Source organism: Dipteris shenzhenensis, chromosome 19 (assembly GCF_047967505.1).
Source record: "Dipteris shenzhenensis isolate YYH24624 ecotype China chromosome 19, Dip_SZ_1.0, whole genome shotgun sequence".
Lineage (NCBI taxonomy): Eukaryota > Viridiplantae > Streptophyta > Polypodiopsida > Gleicheniales > Dipteridaceae > Dipteris > Dipteris shenzhenensis.
In genome coordinates this window covers 18,939,425-18,961,084 of record NC_141614.1, presented here as the reverse complement: position 1 = coordinate 18,961,084, position 21,660 = coordinate 18,939,425, and the positions used below count along the sequence as shown (strand labels likewise).

Genomic DNA, 21,660 nt, shown 5'->3' with positions numbered 1-21,660 from the left:
AATTAAGGCATTGGTAATTGTGATTAATCATGTACAATCTACAGCCACCACATATGTTGCCACTGTTTGGAAGTTCAAGAAGTGTGTAACCCTTGTATTGCCTCGAGCATGCATCCCCCCCTTTTTGCCTTGAGCATGCATCCCCTCCTTTTTCCTCGAATCCCTCTGGTGTCGGACCTCAAGCATGCTGCCGCCCTTACAGCCTCGAACAACCCATCCCCCCTTCTTAAGCTGCCTCAATTGTATTGCCCTTCCCTTCCAACCTCGAACCCCCTCATCCCCCTACCTTGTGCTACCTCATATGCATTGGCTCCCCCTTACGTCACCTCGGACGTGCCGCCTCCTAAGTCCCCTTCTAGCCTCGAACCCCCCAATGCCTTGGGCATGCCATTGTCCCCCTTACATCCACTCTTTCCTCCCCCCTCACCTTGCTCAAGGTGCCTCCTACATCCTCACGTTGCTCCACACACTCCCACCCCCTCATGACTCCCAATGCCTCGCCCCTCGTACCTCTTTTGGAAGTTGGCAATCACACCCTCGCACTCACTACTCACAATAGTCTTCACCATCTTGAAAGCAATAACTTGGTAGCAAGAGTAGGTAGTTCGTTCAGTTGACGCATGTGAGGGAGAAGGTGGTTGTGGTGGCCCTAAGCGCATTGGTGCTCGCAATAGGCGAGGTGGCGGTGGAGGTGGAGGTGGAGGTGGAGGTGGAGGAGGAGGTGGAGTCCCTAGAAGACACTGCAGAAAGCTTAGAAGGAAGGCGCTTCAAGAGATAAGAAAGTATCAAAGTAGCGTGAACCTTCTAATCCCAAGAGCTCTGTTTGCTCGATTGGTGAAAGAGATTATGTAGTTCTACAGGGACGACTATCGTATTCAATCAATTGCACTGGCTGCCATACAATAATGGGGACCCTCCCATCGAAGGTGGTGAAATTTCTACTAAATTCCATGAATTTCACATGAAGAAAACTCATGAGTGGATATGCCCTCTAAGGTCAATGTGGCCACTAAGAGGACATACCCGTGCCAAATGGGAAAATAGGCAAAGTTCACTTGAAAGAACATCTTTGCGATGAGAAATTTGGGGTGCTTTGCGTAAGAATTCTCCGCGGATGAAGGAAGAGATTGGCTTGAAGCTCCCGCAACCTTCTGGGAATGCGCGCAAAAGCATTGGAGCCCTGTGCTCGAAATCCTAAACCCTAAACCCTAAACCCTTGTGTTTACACCTGTGTTCTAAACCCTAAACCCCATTGCTAAACGATATGAATCAGATCGTTCGGACAGAAGCTATGGCACAAGCCCCGTTGCTCGAATCGACGATCCGTCGTCGGTAGCTTGAAATGCTGTGGATACGACGATTGGAATGGTTCTTGGACGGCGGATTATGGCGAACCACTTTTGGAGAGAGCTTCGTAGCATCAGGCGTCGTCTCTTTCCGAGGTCTTGGTAGCTTGCTCAAGCTTGTAATGGTAGCTGATCGACCAGAACAGCCGGGCATGGATCGAGATCGAGAGCCTCGTGTCAAGACAGTGCGAGGACCGTCATCGAACTCATCTTGACCTAAAAATGGCCTAGAACCGATTTTTGTCAACCAAGAGCGACTCGGAAGAATGGCGCTGCTGCCGTTCTTCACTAAATGGCGATGTATCTCGCCCTCGGTTCGCGCTCTGCAACATGACTGGCTGGATCTAACCCGGCAGCTCGTTGCGCCTTGTGAGCTTCTTCATCTTCAAACGCGTTATATGTCAACTCCGAAAATTAGAGTGAAGCCTGATCGTGCACTGGATGTCGTGACGATGAGAGACAAGTTGTTAAGGCCCATCATTGGAATCAGAGACATGATCTTGCGCGAAGGAGACGAAACGATACGGATTCGACGTCTCGAAAACAAGCGCTGGGACCTGGGTTTGAAGATGAAAAACGTAACCGTCCGAGGTTTTATGAGAAGGTTTCCCAACATATTTGAAGTTTATACAAGTCCCGGCGACAAGCAGCCATGGTGCAGGCTGACAGAGGAAATGAGGGGACTTTTTGAGGAAGAAAAACAGATCTACCTTCTTTACGAGCCGCAAAATGTAGAGAAGTTGAAGAGGCTGCTGATGATGGCAAAAAAACATCGAATCCGTGCTGAAAATCTCGAACAAGTGAGGCAAATTTTGGGATTTCCGGAGGAGGTTTTGACGAAGCTCCTGACTGATTATCCGCAAAATTTTCGTGTTGTGACCGAAGGCACAACACAATATCTTGAACTATTAGAATGGGACGAGAGTCTGGCTGTCTCAGATTTTGAGAAGAGAGCCAAGGAGAATGCCCGCAAGCGGGGACTGGGTGAAATCGAAACACGAGGGCAGCCTCTCGCCTTCAAGGTATCATACTCGCCGGGCATGGCGTTGAGAAAGAAGAATCTTGAGGTTTTGACGGACTTCCAAAAGCTTCCGTATGTTTCTCCCTATCAAGACTGGAGTTCCGTCCAATGTGGAACTGCATTGTCAGATAAGCGGATAGTTGCCCTCCTCCATGAGGTTCTATGTTTGACTGTCGAGAAGAAGTTTCTAGTGAGAGTCGTTGCTCGGTTTCGGGAGGAGTTCGGACTACCTCAAAAAGTCGACCGATTTTTTGACCGATATCCAGGAATTTTCTACCTCAGCCTCAAAGGGTCTGTCAAGACTGTCGTCCTGAGGGAAGGGTACCGACAATCTGCTCTCATTGAAGATCATTCTCTCGTTCACTTGAAAGAAAAATATTCTCGGATGGTTCATGAAGGGCCGCGATTTCGTGCCAGTCAAAGCAAGCCTAAAGATGAAGCCGGGACGACAGAAGAAAGTAAAGAAGATGAACCGGAGATTGATGAATTCTTTCAGGACTCCAACAGTTCGGAAGCGGATGAAACTGACGGTTATGACGATGGTTACAGCGAGGAAGAGGCGGAAGACAGGAAGAGGGTGTCTAGGAAGTCTTGAAGCTGTACGTGCGATTTGGTCTGGAATGCAAGATCCTACTGGCGTTGCAGCTTATCACAAGGTATTGAAAATTTAGCTGCATTGCAGGTCATTGGTAAGAAATGGTTTGCAGCTGATCATGTCTTTCCAACCTGGTGTAATTAATGAAGCCAATTTCTATTCTGGATTCCATCTTTCTGCTACTGAGATGGTTGGATACAGCAAGTGCAAAATCTTAGGATGGTAAGGGACCCTGCAAATCGGCATTTGAAAGGACTATTCTGTATCAGGGATTGACAGACCAGTCACCAACTCAAAGTCCTTGTATAGTAAATTATTTGTAGCCATCGTCACAAATATGTTTATATTGTATATGCTTTGTGGTCATCCTAGACAATATAGCTGCCCTTTGGCAGGAATTTTTTGAGGCTACTCAATTAGCAATAATCAATCATGTGCCTCTGAATTAGAGAGTGCATGTATTATGCTTCACCTCATGGTCTTGGCACAGTCTACTGCAGTGGACAGCCATTATATCACATTGTCTGAGGTTGAAATAGCTGCGTGTCTGCAAAGTCGATTTCAATGTATGTTACTCTTCACTCATTGCTGCGTAATGTATTATGTCTCATGGGTTCAACTCCAATTTTACAAAAAGAAGTCTTTCTACGTCCCCCAGGACTTCTCCTACATAGCATGACTGCATCCCACTGCGAGGCCACCTAAGTGGGGTGCCTTTTCTGTAGCACTTCTCTAAGACATCAATTATTCATTGTACAATTGAGTAGGGGTTCAGTCTCACTGCAGAAGCCTCGTTATAGGACTTTATATGAATACGTGTCTACGCTCTGAGTTTGCCACAAGCGCTGTACATTTAGCATGCAAAGTCCCCTCAATGGTAAAATAGATTGCCAGCACAGGGATGAATAACAAAGTGTTATGTATCTCCAAGTTCATAGCTAATTTCAAATTCCTTAGCCTTTAATTCATAGTTTACATGTATTGAGTCTCTCCAGACCTGATTCGCCATAAACATCTAGAACTCATACTTTTACTGCCTTTTTATGGCGGAAAAGGTGAGGATCAGTGTCGAAAGAGGTTGGATTTCTTATGCATTCAGTTGGAGGTGAGCTTTATTCAAACTTGATTGGAATGAAGAGATTTTTGACTATCTTTTGATTAGCCTTCTCCTTTAGTGCTAGCCTTCGTCATGGCTGAGTCTGCCCTTCACCTCTGGACTGCCGACAGAGACTCAGTATGAAGCCTCAGTATAAATGGATGCTATAAATGGATGCTCAAGTATGTGTGGGTGTGTGGATTTTTATGTGTGAGAGCATGTATTTATACCTTGGTCTACACCCACTGTTGGGTGCTGATGACATCAGTGAGGATGACATAGTAGCTAGTCCCTGCTATGCGTGATGGAGTTTATGGTTTTCAACCTTATGAGTGGCACTATGTTGTGTTTTTAGAGCATGAGTTTGGGCATCTTCCTGGACTCATCTAGGTATATGCTTCTGCCGTATTAGCGGACATGGCGAATTTCACGTTGTGAAATTTTTGTCCATGTTGCGGCCTGCTGGTTTTGCAATAATTCTTTCTATCTTAAGTGGTGCGTTGCCGTATCAGCTAGATTTAGATGCTCGTTTGGGAGAGATTAAAGTGAAATTGTTTAGTCTTGACAAGTAGTTGTAGCTTGAATGAAGAGATTTTGAACTACCTTTTGATTAGCCTTCTCCTTTAGTGCTAGCCTTTGTCATGGCTGAGTCTGCCCTTCCACCTCCGGAGTGCCGACAGAAACTCAGTACAAAGACTTCGTATAAATGGATGCTCAAGTATGTGTGGGTGTGTGGATTTGTATGTGTGAGAGCATATGTTTATACTATGATCTACACCCATTGTTGGGCGCTGATGTCGTCAGTGGGGCTTCATAGTAGCTAGTCCTTGCTATGCGAGATGGAGTTTATGGTTGTCAACTTTATGAGTGACTATCATGAGATTGAAACTGCACTATGTTGTGTTTGTAGAGGATGAGTTTGGGCATCTGGACTTATCTAGGTATATATTGACTTGGGCAAAGTCTAAGGTGACCTCCCCCACAGTTAGCATGCACATTGAGGCTGCAGTTTGCCTATAGCTGTACACATGTTGCCAGAGGCCTCTTTGGCTGTTCTTTGTTGTCATGGAATAAGAGCAACTTTAATTTTGAACTTATTCATATATGCAGAAGTAGAAGCATGAAGTCTCACAGGATAGAGAGTCACTTTAAAGGTAAGTTTCTTGTATGATCGATGCTGAATGGTGGCTTATGCTAAGGTTCTTCAAGACTTGCCAGCATGTAGAAACCTCTGGAAGGGATAACACAACTTTATATTGAGTTAACACAACTTTATATTGAGTCCGATATCAAATAAAAAGCACACATCAAAGGCTTGGTGGTAATATCTAATGATCACCTTAGTTCATCACGTGTGCCAAAGTAATTTCATACCTGGCAGGCAAGTTCTCATGATACTCTGAATAAGGCCTTGAGTTGCCTCACCAGGTGTAAATTGATGTTAGATTTTGTGCACTAGTCAAAATGTTGCAGTTTGCTTTGGCAACTTCTGGGAATGAGAAATTGCATCCTCGTGTACAGATGTTGTTCAAGTTTAGATTTGGAAAGTTTTAAAGCTGTGCTGGTGATTTAATTACTAAGCAAGCACCACACTACATGTGATTCCATGTTCTGCAAATGGATACTGCAAAAGTAGTGTTGTCTGTGGGCTGTAGATTTCCTGCTCAAAAGTGCTCTATAGCCTGATCATAAAGCACCCTAGAGAAGATAAATTCCAAACAGGAAAACTATCCAACATGCAGCAGCAATCTATTAAACTGCTCTTTGAGAGAGATAAGCTGCTGTTTTTTTACAAATGTGAAAACAGATTTGATTGAAAACTTCTAAATCAGCACAACCAAGGCCATAAGAGAAAGCAAAGCATGCATAATTTTGGTACTATGTGCCAGCTAATCCTGAAAGATACAGTGATTTAATTGTTCTCTAGCAGGTCATTTCAAGTAAAGTTTCTCCAGGTATCTCCCCGGTTGCAACTGGATGTTATTCTATGTTTGTACCTGCTCTTAAGAAAAGAAGAAAATGTGTATTGAATTGCGGCGTTGTCCAAGTAGTGATGATCACAGTACTGGTTCCCAGAATTTAAAAATTGTGTTGACAAGCCTCTGTCAGGGTTGCTAGGGCACATACAAAAGCCTGCTTCCTTTTTCAAACTAAGATACAACTTATTCTCATGTTGATTGCCTGCATCAACCTGTACCTGCATCAACCTGGCTGACTCTGCCCTTCACCTCCGGAGTGCCGATAGAAACTCAGTACGAAGACTTTGTATAAATGGATGCTCAAGTATGTGTGGGTGTGTGGATTTGTATGTGTGAGAGCATATTTTTATACTATGGTCTACACCCACTGTTGGGCGCTAATGATGTCAGTGGGGATGTCATAGTAGCTAGTCCTTGCTATGCATGATGGAGTTTATGGTTTTCAACCTTGTGAGTGACTATCATGAGATTGAAACTGCACTATGTTGTGTTTTTAGAGGATGAGTTTGGGAATGTTCGTGGATTCATCTAGGTATATGCTTCTGCCGTATTAGCGGACATGCAAATTTCACCTTGTGAAGTTTTCGTCCAAGTTGCAGCCTGCTGGTTTTGTGATAATTCTTTCTATCTTAAATGGTGCGTTGCCCTATCAGCTAGATTTAGATTTAGATGCTCGTTGGGGAGAGAGACTAAAATGAAAATGTTTAGACTTCACAAGCAGTTGTAGCTTGAATGAAGAGATTTTGGACTACCTTTTGATTAGCCTTCTCCTTTAGTGCTAGCCTTCATCATGGCTGAGTCTGCCCTTCACCTCCGGAGTGCCGACAGAAACTCAGTACGAAGACTTTGTACAAATGGATGCTCAAGTATGTGTGGGTGTGTGGATTTGTATGTGTGAGAGCATATTTTTATACTATGGTCTACACCCACTGTCGGGCGCTGATGATGTTAGTGGGGATGTCATAGTAGCTAGTCCTTGCTATGCATGATGGAGTTTATGGTTTTCAACCTTGTGAGTGACTATCATGAGATTGAAATTGCACTATGTTGTGTTTGTAGAGGATGAGTTTGGGAATGTTCTTGGATTCATCTAGGTATATGTACGTCCAGGACGTGTCTACAATCAGGGGATGCACGCTTCTTAAGGCAGCCTACTGTTGTAGAGATATTGTTACCCTACACTCAAAGCTCAGGGTTTAGATTGCAGCTCGAAAATGCAGTTCGTGCACGCATGTACACACACAGCACCCTAAAGAAGTTCATCATAAGAGACAAGGGAGCAATCTCTCTCTCTCTCTCTCTTTCTCTCTCTCTCTCTCTCTCTCTCCAGACGATCCAGGATGATGGCAGCTTTTCGGAGGAGACTTACTCATGGAGATCTCGTCCCACCAGCCGCTCACCTCACCTTTGCTCAGATTTGTACTCTCATAGCAAGAGGCAGAGTCGATGGACAGGATTTCCAGTGTTATTTTGGTTCTTATACTCCATGACACCTGGACTTGTATCTTTGCATTGGCATATTGTACTCATCTCCCCATTTTGCACCCAGGGGCGGTTTTCTTGCATCTAGTTTACTTTGTATTTAGGCTCAGATTTGACATTATGTACTTTCACTTGCATTGTATTGCGTAGCACTTAGATGATATTCGACGATGCCTCTTCTTTGTGGCACGTTGATTTTGTGCTATCTTGTATGCAGAGTTCTTGATGTCCCATGGGCCCATTTTGGCCTTTAGTGGACAATAATACACTTTCTTTCGTTCTTTCTTTCTCTCTCTAATAGCCTGTCTTTTAGCTTTTGGCAAGTGTGTGTGGGTGTGGTCGAACCTTGGGATCGACGTCTGATAAGTCGTCTTTTGGATTCTAGCAAATTGCCCTGCCGTGAGAACCCTCTCCCCTCCCTCCCCCCCAAAGGAGTTGAGCTTTGTGGACTACCCCGACTCTCTATTATCTAGATCTAGTGTTAATACATCTTTCTTTCTTTCTTTCTCAGGCTCTCTCTTTGGTTCAGCTAGCCTCAGTAGCAGCTCATTGCTCTACTCCAGCTCTTCCCTCTGCTCCAACTTGTCCCTCTAGCTCGAGCTCGCCACTCTAGGTCGCTCTACTGAGGGCCCCCTCCTAGCTCCACCGCCTTTTAGCTCTCCCTCTCACTCAGTGCCACTTAGTGGTAGGTTCACCTTCCCACCCCCAGCCCCGCAGCCTTTTCTCCCTGTTTGAGTTTGAACTGATCCCCTAGCTCAGCTTGGGGTTTAAGCTAGGGAGTTCTGCAGTTCAGGTCAATACGGAACAGTAAAAGGTCCCAGCCGTTACACGTGTCATCTGGACTCTAGTTAAGAGACTATTGTACTGTGCCATCACCTTTGCCCATGAAAGGCATAGTCTTCTCTTTGATCTAGCAAGCTTTGCATATAAGCCCTTGTTGCAGCAAGGCACCCTAAATCCAAGCATCTAAAGGGGTTTTCTGCTCTTCCCTTCGAAGGGTTGCTATTTGTCGACCGAGGATCCTCTCTTGATTGGGAATCTCATGTCTCCAAGTGTTAGCAATAGTATGGTAAAAATCACTAACATTGTTGCAACATATAAAGAGGAAGAAATCTACCCTATAAATGGAAACCCATATCTAGAAAACATTCTCTATGAGCCCTCCTTCGCATACAATGCATTTGGAATCTAAATGCTAGCAGAGCGAGGCCTCTCATAAGACTCAGAACTCATCAGAACCATCGGAAAGTGATTCGAAGTGTTAACCCTTGGTGCAATGTATACTAAAACTTCTCATCAAGTGCCCAATCATCAACATAGAATTTGTCTATCTTGCATGGATGGGCATTTGCACCATCCTTCTCAACCAAGAAAACTAGAGTGAGTGTGGCAAAGTGTGAAACGCATCATGTGTCTGAGCATCTTTGCCACTATATTGAAAAAGAGGCATCCCAAGTTCTTCTCTCCAGAGAATGAATGCCACCTTCTCTTACTCATTTTGTCTGAAGGCAACTCCACCATGTTGAAGTCGCCTTCAATAATCCATGATTGCAGTGGGGGCCCAGAGGGAAGTTCCTTCTATAAAAGGTCATAGTTCTCCTAAGTTTTTAGGAGCATAGAGGTTGAGAAGACCAAGCTTGTGTCCTTTAATCAATAAAATGTTCCATTGTGCTTTGGAGGGCATAACGACACTATGTTCGACCACAAGGAGAAGAAAAGAATCATATATAGGAATGCATGTTTCCCTCCTTGTGCTCAAAGCAGGGGACTAAATTGCATGACCTACAAGTAACGTACTTCACTTTGAGAAATCTATGGCATCCAATTTGGGTTTTGGGAAAAAAACTATATCAATAAGAAATGAAATTGTGCCTGTGAAAATAGTGATGAGGCACACGACCCAACCCTTGAATGTTTCACAACCACCCTTATCGGTGGGAGAAAGTAGGGTGGAACGTCTTACCTGACCTAGTGGCAAAAAGATCCCCCTTAGGGGTGGTAGGCCTCTTGGCACATACGTGAGTGAGGGTAGGGAAGTCCTTGAGAAAGGAGAGCCCTAGGGGGTGCTTTGTCGACAGGGAGGCCAATAATTGTCTCCTCAAAAGTAGAGGTAACAAAATCCTCCTCACCATGGTGTGCCAGAGCAAAGGAAGTGTTCTCGTGAGCTGTGTAATAGTCCTACACTCGGAGAAGTTGATAAAGCAAAGGCCATGCTCTTCCCTCGTTCAATGAAAGGAGTCTGGAAAATGGAGGAAGAAGGGGTCGCTCAAATGAGGGGACATGACCTTGAAGAAGATGTGCGGGAGAAGCATCATTAGTCCTAACGAAGATTGGATCTTGTATTGCACTGGCTGCAACTTGAGAAGGGTCCAAAGCATCACTATTCTTGACTAGATCGAGAATGCTATCCGCTTGGGATACGGACAAGGGTAGATGAGGGCCTCTTTTGATCTATATGTGGTGGAGAAGCTACTCACCCTAATAGGAACCTAACATGGCTCAATAATAGGTCCATGATGTGCAGTTGGTTGCGGAGCGATGGGGTGGTTCCAAGGGTACAACGTCGAGTACGAGGTTGCATCGAAAATTTTTTGATTTCGTTTCTCCTTTGGGAAATATTTGGCAAAATACCCAAACATCGTCCATATCCGACATTGGTCTTGCCTACTTGCTATTTGTCATCAAAAGTGTTAGGGTCCAAGAAAATGACCCGAACTCTAGGCACCCCAGCTGACCTAATCGCATCTGCTCTAAAGAGGGAAAACTAGGAAGGCGGAACCTCACTTACATCTCTAATCGTGGCAAGGAGTCGATGGTACACTTGGGGCAGACCTGGAAATCTAATAAATAGAGATATCGTTTGCCTATTCTCCTCTACTGGGTTGAATCCAAGAGAAAAGGGCTTGAGGAAAATCTTGTTGGAACCGGGCGCAAGGGACTAACATCGAGCATAGTGCTTGCAGCTCCAAGTGTGTCAAAAGTTAGTTGAACGAATCCTTGTCCCAATAATTGAATGCTAATGAGGTTCTAAGACAAGGCCCAAAGGTAAGGCCACAAGCATCTAGCCCTTAGCCTGTGATTTGGAAGGGTGGGACCCATGGATGTCTGGGAGAAGTGTGGTAAAGCTCTCAAGATCCATGTCCTTTTGCAACTATAGCAGCTTATCTTTTGAGAAAATACATGTTCTCACGGCCGATGGAAGTGAATGAGGATTGATTGGAGGGGTTGCCTTTCATCAATCAAAGGTGGAAGGCCGATTCAAACCAAGATAGATCTGTGCATCAATTGGAGAGGGATGAGTGGGAAGTTATTCTAAGGAAAGGGAACAGAAACCTAAAGGAAAACTAAGGGAATGTGAGGGAGAGAACTAAGGGAACGTAAGGGAAAGGTAAGGGAGGGGGTTGAAAGGGAGGGAGAGGGAGATGGAGAGAGGAGTTAAGGGGCTAAGGGGTAAAGGGAGATAGAGAGAGGGGTTGAGGGAGAGGGAGGGAAGAGCACCCCTGGACATGGGCTAATGGCTTTATTGTTGAGGAAGAAGGAGAGAGAGAGAGGGAGCGGCTAGGTCGGAAGGTAGCTAGAGGAGGAGCTAATGGGCTAAGGGTGAAGGTAGCTTGAGGAGGATCTGAAGGGATGAGGGGGAGGCAACTAGACGGGTGGAGTTAGAGGAGAGGGAGGGAGAGAGAGCATGATGGGGAGTTGCTACAGGCCAGGTCATCTATCTTTAAATTAGACTAAAGATAGTTTCTAATAAATTTGAAGATGCTAAATGCACTTTAGGAGATGCTTGTGCACTCCCTTGACTATTGGGTACTCAAATTTAGTAGTCAATCTTTCTTGGTTGTACTGTCTCATGAGAGCTAGAACAAGGGTTGGATTCAATGCCCCTTGTTCCTCCTCTAGCTATCCGGCAAATCTCTCCCTACTGAGAACTCTAAGCCAACCAAACATTCCAAAACATCTTAATTGATAAAATAATATTGAGAATACGTACCTTGAATGAATATCGTGATGTTGCCTGCTATCACAACAAGCATAGCACATTTCGAGTACTATTTTCTTTGATTTTGAAGCCATGCAATAGTCACGGTCATTTTACTCTTGGAATCTACACTCCGTGCATGCACCTATTTCGTTCTCGTTGACATGATAGCCTTGTCTTCAATCTTACTCTTTGTCTTTGAGTGACAGATGCTATCCTCAATGTAGGAATTTAGATCAATGTACCAATGCTCAATGCTTGACATCTTGATAGTAATCCCACTGTTTGCAAATATGCTAAGGATCTACATTTCTCTTTTGATTGCACTTCAAAATTCTTCTTCAATAGGAAGATATGAGAAGTTTTACACCTTCCTCTTCCCTCTTTTTCCCCTTGAAAAAATTTGTACTAAGAGAAGGGACAATGTGCCTCAATTGGAGAGGTGATCACATGGAGGGCCACATGTTAATTGTAAGGGTGGTCATATAGAGGGCCACAAGTCAATTTGTAGAGGTGGCCACATGGAAGGCCACGTGTCACAGAGAGATCAACGGAGAAGGGTAGAGAGTGGAGGAGAGAGCACGGGAGAAGGGGAGGAGAGTGAAGGGAGCATGGTAGAGAGAGGTGTGAGAGGGAGATGTGATGAAGGGGTTGACAGAGAGAGGTGAGGGGACAAGTGGAGAGATTGAGTGCATTAAGGGGGTCGTGTGAGATGGGGCATAACTAAGAGAGGGGGAGAGACGCTATGGGAGTGGCCCCCCTGAGAGAGGGGGAGGAGGTGGTCGAGAGGAAGTGGGGTTGAGTGAGTACTGTAGGGACTAGGGGCTGAGGTATAGTGGAGGGGGTGCTGAGCGGTAAGGTTGAGAGGTTCATGTAAGACGGGGCATCATTGAGAGAGGGGGAGAGGTGTCACATGAGGGAGAGGAGGTGGCCAAAAGGAGGGTTATCAAATGAGTACCATGGGACGGGGAGGAGGTCAGGAAAGTGGAGGGGATGGTCAGTAGGGAGGTTGAGGGTCATGTGTGAGAGGAAATTGATTGCATCGAGAGGAAGGGGAGGAAAAAGTGGCAAGAAGGGGGAGGTGGAGGAGACAAGAAGAGGGGGTGGTTGTTTGCACAACCAGGTATGATAGGAAAGGGAGTAGGAGAGGAAGGGGGGGAGTAGGAGAGGAAGGGGAGGAGGAGGGAGGATAGGAAGGGGATGAGAGAGGAGGAGAGAGGAGGGGAGCAAAGGGGACGGGACAAGGTGGAAGGAGAGCGAAGAGGAAGTGGGAGGAGAGAGGAGGAGAGAAGATAGGGCAAGAGAGGGTTGTGAAGGGGGTATGACAGTAGAGACTCAAAGGGCCAAGGGATGGAGTGACGACAACACGATGGGGGTGGGGAGTCTTGTATTGTTTTGTTTGTACCCATTTTTATAGAGGGTTTTTTGTAACTAGTAACCTGTGTTTGTGCCTTTTTTGTAATGGTTGTTTGCCCCTTCGCATCCTATGTCATTTGTTGCTTTGATACCCATGGCTACTTTTGCAAGATGCTTGGATTGGAAAAAGTTAAAACCTTTATTTTGGCTTGTGGGTCGTAGGCTTCTTTGATACATGTTTTTGGGACCCATGCCAACTTAATCCTCTAATACAAGCGTTGGTGCCATTGGCTGTAAATCAATGGTAGACATGCTTCTTTGGTTACCATAAAGATTTCAGCTTTGGTTGTTTAAATCATATCACTCATATGAATTGGAGTGATTTTTACTGACAGTTGATTTGATGTATTTTCCCTTGATAGATCCATGTTGCCATTTTGTTGTCTTGTGTTCACGTTGATCGCTTTCCTTTTGAGCCTTCTTTTAACTTCATTGTTCTTGTTCTTCCCTTACAACTTTTAACATTGCCTTGCTAATATCTATGGGGATGGTGTAGGTGTTTGCTAGTGCTTGGTGTCATTGTCTTGCAATGGTTTGAGTTTCATGAACTTTGTTCTCATTTTCTTATTCTATATGGCATGAAGTAAGCTTTTCCTTCTCGTTCCAGTTGCAATTGCTTCTTGAGTTTGTCCAGCTGTTCTTGCCAAGCAATCTTTAAATCTTTCATTATCTTTATCCTGATATGGAAAACATGTTGGATTGGCTCAAGAGTTTGTCTTAACTCTTTGCTTATTAATTCCCAATTAAAGTAAATCAAATTTGCATTGACTTTATAAGGGGTTTGTGCTGTAGGTATTGTCTATGATAATTTCCCAATTATCTATGATAATTTCCTAATTATCTAAATCTGCCTTGACTTAATCGAGGGTTGGTGCTTTAGGTATTGACTGTGATAATTTCCCTATCTATATAAAAGTTATATTTGCACTTGGTGGATCTTCTTGTTAAATGATAAGTAACTTTTGTTTTGTGTTAGTGACCGAGGCTTGTCTGATATAGTGCTTAGCACAATATATCTTATGTAATCATAGTGTTCTTAGATCTTTTGATTGGAAAGATTGTCCTTGAATGCCACACACATCTACTAGCACAATAACAAGACTTTGTCTTATTCTTAAGATGTATTCATTGTCCTTCATTGTCAGGCACAAATATATCTTATAGTATGTCTAGTATGAACTATGACTTTTGAATAAATTTGCTAGATCCTTTGGTATTGCTTTGTTCTTATTATTTGAATCTTGGCCTTCGGTCTTCAAAATTCATATGGATTAGAGATTGGTGATGCCAACTGGCATGCTCAAGGGCATTTGCCCACTTTAGGGTCACGTTCATCATGGGCAAAATAGAGAGTGAACAAGGATACCACATCATATTGGGGCAACCATGGTTGGCCGAAGGATGTCAAAGTACTTCACAATTAGGGAGGGGAAACCGCCACCATCACATATGATGGGAGGACATGGAGATACCAATGGGCTAAAGCACAATCCAAACACCTAGAGGTGGAAGAGGCATATAGCTACTCACCCTCAACATTGTGTTGAATCACAATGGTTGATGCAATGCGTGTAGCAACCGAAAGGCTAGTGGAAGATGAAAAGCTCAACACGATTTTCCACAAGGTTTCACAACAAATGAAGAAGGACAAAGAGAAGTCCAAGAGTAGCCATCAACCAAAGAGAAGGCTAAGGCATGATAGAAAGCGATGTGGGTTCACAAGAAGCATTAAAGTTGATCTAAATCAAAGAAGAACTCCCTGAATAATTCCTCAAGAAAGCTAAAGCACTCTGAGAGCACTCTTCATGGAAGTACAAGGATGTACTGTGAATACATGGATTTCAAGGGGGTATCATTGAGCTATATTCAATGTCAAATCCCCCTCAGATGCAGAACCCATTCAGCAGTAGCAGAGGTACCAAACGAACCCCAACTATGGCAAGTTGGTGAAAATTGAGATTAAACAATTGCTCAAGGTAGTATTTATCTTCTAATTTGACTAAAGCAATTGGTTGATCCTAATTTTACTCATGCCAAAGAAGATTGGAAACTTGTGAGTCTTCATTGACTATAGAAAATGTCATGAATAGGTCATCAAATTCCCATTATCATTCATGAACACCATCCTAGACAAAGTAGCAAGGCATGAAATGTATTTTTTCATGGATAGATACAACAGGTATGATCAGATAGTTTCATCTCAAGAAGATCAAGAAAAGATGACAGTCATCACCAAATGTGGGGCATACTCAAGTAAAGTGATATCGTTTGGGTTGAAGAATGCACCGACCATGTTTTAGTGCTTCATGGTGGAGACCTCCCAAGCGTACATTGACGAAATCCTTGCAATATTCGTGGATGATTTCTCAATCTATAGCACAAAGTACACACACTTGGAATTTCTACAAAATGTGTTCAAGAAATGTTAGGAGACACAAATCATGCAAGTGTGTTCTGTGAGTTCTCACAAGTATTGTTGGGACACGGAATTTTTGTTGATGGCATCATAATAAAAAAATCCAAAAATTGAAACCATTGAAAAGATGAAGGAGCTGAACAATGTCAAACAAGCATGATTTCCTTAGATTTGTAGATGCTTCATCAAAAAATTCATGGGTGTAGCTGAGCCACTTCATCAACTAACATGGCAAGATACAAAATTTGAGTGAAACAAAGCACTCTCCTTCGTCACATTTTTAATCTGCAATGTTACTATTGGAGGAAGAGATGTTAAATTGTTAGAGGGAATTGAGGTTACAAGAAAGTCCTAAAAAATAAGTGGGTTTTAAACTTCTTCATGTGCATATATGGTGCCAAGTTATTGCTTTCAAGATGGTGAAGACTATTGTGAGATGGATCTTAATGTTGACCTTTAAGGACCAAAAGGTGGCAAAAAACATGGAAGTCAGTGGGGTCGAAATCAGCACCTGATTCTAGATTACTAATGGACTCTAAAAGGATGATATCCAAATGACCTAGTTATGGCCCTTAAATAAATATTTAACTATGAAATTTTCAACAAATGGTCTCCCCTTTTTTATTTTTAAAAATTTTCAAGTAGGTTAATCTTAAGTTAGGTAAATATATGTGTGCTTAGCCTCCCTAACTATAGTTGACTATAACTAAATAACTAGTTTAGTGAATGTGCTGTAGTTAAGTCAGTATTACGTTAATTTGGTTAGTTAGGATAGAGGGTTCAAGGTAAGAGGGATTTTTTTTGGGGGGGGTGTTGGGATATCGAGCTCCACTCGCGATATGCCAGGGTGACTATTGTGGATTTATGTCACCGACTTGTTAGCTGGAGATGCGGTTGGTACACCGCCCACGATAGCTGGATGATAGCTATCCTTATCTACTCTAGTTTGTGGCTCAGTTAGTATGCCACCTTAGTTAGTTGAGTTTGGTTTGAGACCCACATATAGGGTTCTTCTATTTTCTTTGTACTAGAGTTCTTTTGGCTTTCACAACTAAGAAGAGGAAAACTGTTTTTAGCCTCCACCTTTGTGTGTATTCCCCCTATTGTGCATGTGAGAAAGTCGCAAGTGAGACTCCTTCCCTCTCTCCCACTATCTTCACATGATATCAGAGCCTTGTTCGTGGTAAGGAGCTCAAGAAAGCAAGCCAAGTTCGTGGTGTCCTGGTAAGAGGACCAGTGTTGCTTTCCTATTTCGAGTTTGGGAGCAAATCTCTGCAGGTAGCACAGCCAGAAGTGCAAGAGTGCACTATCTCAGATTGAGACGCCCTTCGCGGTGTGGCGAGAGCACAGTATATGCTGCGGGGTCATTTCGGGGCCCATTTTGGAGACGGAAGTTCTCCGTAGGCACTCAGAAAAAGGCCCTGTTTTTGCTGTGCGACCACCGTTCTGCGGGTCGGTGAAAAGTTACCGCAGAAATTGCATCGTATGCCTTTGTGCAGAGATATTGGGAGTTGCAGATTCATGCTTGTTGCCTGTTGATGCAAAATCGTCACTAGGAAGTGACTGTGTGGTGAAATACCACTTTCGTCAGTTTTGCAGTTCTGCCTGTGTGAGGCAAAAGCTGTGTTTTTTGCAATGACAGAATATTTTGCAGTGTTCTGTAATGGCATTTGATTCTCTTTCACAGATTGTCACTGAAAAGCTTGACACGAACAACTTCCAAGCATGGAAGTTTAGAATGACGAATTTCTTGATGGGAAAAGGCTATTGGGAGTTCATTATAGGAAATGAAGAAGAACCTATTCTTCCTAATGTTCCCAGTCAACAGGAAATGCATGCATTCAAAGGATGGCATGAGAGAGCCAGGAAAGTTATGTACTGGCTATCTATCAGTATTTCGGACTCCATGATTGTGCATATTCAGGATGCAAGTACGCCAAAGGAGGCATGGGATACTTTGGCAAAAATGTACAGCACAAATACGCAAGCCAGGAAAATGCAGCTCAAGCAGGAGCTGCACAATGTGCAGAGAGAAAACATGAGCATCAATGACTACCACATGAAGGTGAAGAAAATTGCGGATGCACTTGCTTCCATTGGGTCGCCAGTGGATGATGACGATTTGGTTTCTGTGACCTTGAATGGTCTAGGAAAGGATTATGTACAATTTCGGACATCCATTGCCGTCCGTGAAAAATTTCCAGATTTTGAGGAGTTGATTGCTCTTCTAATTTCTGAAGAGCAGAGAAATGGGGGTGCATCTTCTTCAGCAGGAACTTCAAAAGAAATTGTCTTCTACTCAAATGCTGGCAGAGGTAGAGGCAGAGGTAGAGGAGGCCGATCTGCAGGCCGTGGTAGAAATCAGAATATGCAGCAAACGCAAGAAAACCAGTCCTATGCAGGAGGACATGGTAACTCTAGAGGCAGGGGGAGCCAAAGAGGCCGTGGTGGATGGCAGAGAGGCCAAAATGCAAACAGCAATGTTGAATGCTACTATTGTGGCAAAATGGGTCATATGGCTAAGGACTACTAGAAAAAGCAGAATGACATTATGACTGGAAAATTACAGCAAGGCAATTATGCATCTTTTAGTAGGCAGGGTGATGACAGAAATGAGCATCTATTTATGGTGCAGCATATGACCAATTATGTGACAAGTGTTGAAGAACGAAATGTTGTGTGGTATGTTGACTCAGGTGCGTCAAACCACATGACAGGTCATGCAGAATGGATGCAAGATGCAAGGAAAATGGAAAAACAAGGATTTGTGGAGACTGGTGATGATACTGCACATCCTATTGTGCAGATTGGCAAAATTCCTTTGTCTATGCAGGATGGGAAAAAGAAATACTTGTCTGATGTATTTCATGTCCCGAACATCACCAAGAACCTGGTTTCTGTTGGTCAGATGGTTGAGCAGGGCTTGCAGGTCAGATTTAATCCTCATGGATACTTTGTTGAGGATATGAAAAATAATGGTCGCTTAATAGCAAAAGGAAAGAAGAAGGGCAGGATGTTTACGTTGGATGCGGACATGCCTGAATTGAGTGCAGCAATGTTTGCACATGGGACCGGTGTAGTTGCAGATATTGATATCTGGCACAAACGCATTGGTCATGTTAATATACAGCAACTTAAATCAATGCAAGCCCAAAATATTGTTGCAGGATTGCCTAAATTCAAGGTTGCAGAAATGCACAAGGTTTGTGAAGCCTGTCAATTTGGGAAACAGGTATGGAAACCTTTTCCTAGGCATGTTCAAGAGAGTAAAAAGCCATTGGAATTAATCCACTCTGATGTGTGGACTACAAAAGCTGCATCTATTGGAGGCTGTCACTATTTTGTCACATTTATTGATGACTTTAGCAGAAAACTGTGGGTGTATTTTATGAAAAAGAAAAGTGAAGTGTTTGGGCACTTCAAAGCTTTCAAAGCTATGGTTGAAAAAGAAACAGGCCTGCATATAAAATGCCTAAGGTCAGATGGAGGGGGAGAGTACCTCTCAAATGAGTTTGCAAGGTTCTTGCAGGAGCATGGTATAAAGCAGCAATATTCATGCAGTCATACAGTGGGTTCTGGTTTCTGTATCACTTTGACCATATAGGCATAGTGAATGGCTGTAAGCCTATCCACAGGATACCTAACCCTGGTAGACCTGCGCAAAATAGGCTCACTTCCAGGTGCTCTCAAAATATCCCTGGTCTTCCTTACTCCAGGTGTAACAATAGAAGGAATACCCAACTCATCATCAATGCTCTGTTCTGAGCCACTGGATTCACCATCCACACAAGAGTGACCTGCATTCACATCAAACATGGGCTGATCTACCTTCTCTTTTCCTTTTCGTGATACCTGTGTACCACTCTCTGCATTGCTTTGAGGGGATTCTCCTGATCTCAATCTGCCTGTCCATGGCGAAGTATGTGAACCACTGGTAGAGGACACTCCAGGTCCACTGATATTTTGTGATTACTGCTATGCATTCTGTGCAGCATTACCATTTTGTGCATCTACATCAATCATCACATTTACTGGTACCAGCTGCTCATCTCATCAAAAACAACATCTCTGCTCACTGTGAACTTACGTGTAGAAGGGTTATAGCATCTATACCCTTTCTGCTGCAGAGAATAACCAATAAAGACACACTTCTCAGCTTTTGGATCCAACTTGGACCTCAACTCATCTGGCACATGGACATAGGCAATGCAACCAAAAATCTTCAAATGAGAAATATCTGGTTTGCTACCAATATACAACTCCTCTGGTGTCATGCCATGTATTGCTGCAGTGGGAGTCATGTTCATTATATAGACTGCTGTAGCAATTGCTTCAGCCCAATAATAATCTGGTAGATCTTTTTCATTTAGCATGGCCCGAGATACCTCTCCAATATGCCTGTTTTTTCTTTCTGCAATTCCATTTTGCTGTGGGGGATGGTCTTTACATCAGATGGATGTAAAGAATGCCTTCTTGCATGGTGATTTGCAACAAGAGGTCTTTATGGAGCAGCCAGCAGGTTATGTTCATGCTACTCATCCTGAGTTTGTTTGCAGGTTAAAGAAAGCCTTGTATGGCTTGAAGCAAGCACCTAGAGCATGGTCTGACAAGATAGGACAGTATCTTGTCACTATTGGCTTTCAGATTTCCAAGGCAGATTTCTCACTCTATGTGAGAAAAACAGAGAAAGGGATTATGCTGCTGGTCATTTATGTTGATGATTTGATCATCATTGGTGATAGTGATGAAGATATCCTTCATGTGAAAATGCTATTGAGGTAGAAGTTTGAGATGAAGGATTTGGGAGAGCTGCGTTATTTCTTGGGCATTGAGGTGATTAGATCACCAAGTAGGATACAACTCTTGCAGAGGCAGTATGGACTGGACATGCTGTCCAAATATGGGATGACAGGCTGTAAGCCTATTTCAGTTCCTTTGGAGCAGAATGTGAAGCTGCACGCAGATGCAGGTGAGCTTCTGGAAGACCCTACTATGTACAGATGCATAGTAGGAAGTTTGATTTACATGACTATTACCAGGCCAGATTTGAGCTATGCTGTTGGGTTGGTAAGTCAGTTTATGCAGGCTCCAAGGAAACCGCATTTGGATGCGGCTAGACACATACTCAGGTATGTGAAGTCCACATTGCAGTATGGACTATTTTATGAGGCTGGGGTTCAGATACAGTTGCATGGATACACTGATGCTGATTGGGCTGGTAGTATTTCTGATAGGCGATCTACCAGTGGATATGTGTTCTCTTTTGGGAGTGCTGCAGTCACTTGGAGCAGCAAGAAACAGCCTACAGTTGCCTTGTCGAGCACAGAGGCTGAGTACAGGGGTGCAGCAATGGCTGCATGTGAGGTAGCTTGGTTGCATAAGCTACTCTATGATATGCATCAGTCTACAGATGGGCCGGTTGTCATTTATTGTGACAACATGAGTAGTATACATTTGGCAAAGAACCTAGTCTTTCATGCTAGAACAAAGCACATTGAGGTGCACTATGTGCGGGAGAAGGTTTTACTAGGTCTTATTGATCTAGTTTATGTCAGCACAGAGGATCAGGTAGCTGACATATTCACGAAAGCATTGGGCGCAGAGAAGCTGCGCAAGTTCAGAGACCTGCTTGGTGTGCAGGATTTGGGATTGAGCTCGAGGGGGAGTGTTGGGATATCGAGCTCCACTCGCGATATGCCAGGGTGACTGTTGTGGATTTATGTCACCGACTTGTTAGCTGGAGATGCGGTTGGTACACCGCCCACGAATAATAGCTGGATGACAGCTATCCTTATCTACTCTAGTTTGTGGCTCAGTTAGTATGCCACCTTAGTTAGTTGAGTTTGGTTTGAGACCCACATATAGGGTTCTTCTATTTTCTTTGTACTAGAGTTCTTTTGGCTTTCACAACTAAGAAGAGGAAAACTGTTTTTAGCCTCCACCTTTGTGTGTATTCCCCCTATTGTGCATGTGAGAAAGTCGCAAGTGAGACTCCTTCCCTCTCTCCCACTATCTTCACAGGGGGGGGTAGTGATGTTTTTTCGTTGAGCACGAAGGTGTGTTATCCAAGAAAGAGTAGAGGGTATGAGGGGCAGGGCATTGGGAGTCATGAGGGATTAGGGGTGTGTGGAGCAAGGTGAGGATGTACGGGGCACATAGAGCAACATGAGGTGGGGGGAAAGAGTGGATGTAAGGGTGGTGATGGCATGCCCAAGGCATGTGGGATTCGAGGCTAGAAGGGGGACTTAGGAGGCGGCACCTCTGATGTGATGGAAGGGGGAAGAGGGAGCCAATGCACATGAGGTAGCACAGGGGGTGATAGGGGTGTTT

At 43.9% G+C, this 21,660-nt stretch overlaps 1 protein-coding gene across 1 annotated transcript; it reads left to right on the top strand.

Annotated features, from left to right (window-relative positions):
• Positions 1–1,258: 1,258 nt before the first annotated feature.
• On the top strand, positions 1,259–3,726 carry LOC147890182 (protein WHAT'S THIS FACTOR 9, mitochondrial-like). Its single transcript, XM_087391083.1, has one exon. The coding sequence runs from the start codon at positions 1,613–1,615 to the stop codon at positions 2,960–2,962; it is 1,350 nt and encodes a 449-aa protein (XP_087247209.1). The 5' UTR covers positions 1,259–1,612; the 3' UTR covers positions 2,963–3,726.
• The last annotated feature ends 17,934 nt before the right edge of the window (positions 3,727–21,660 follow it).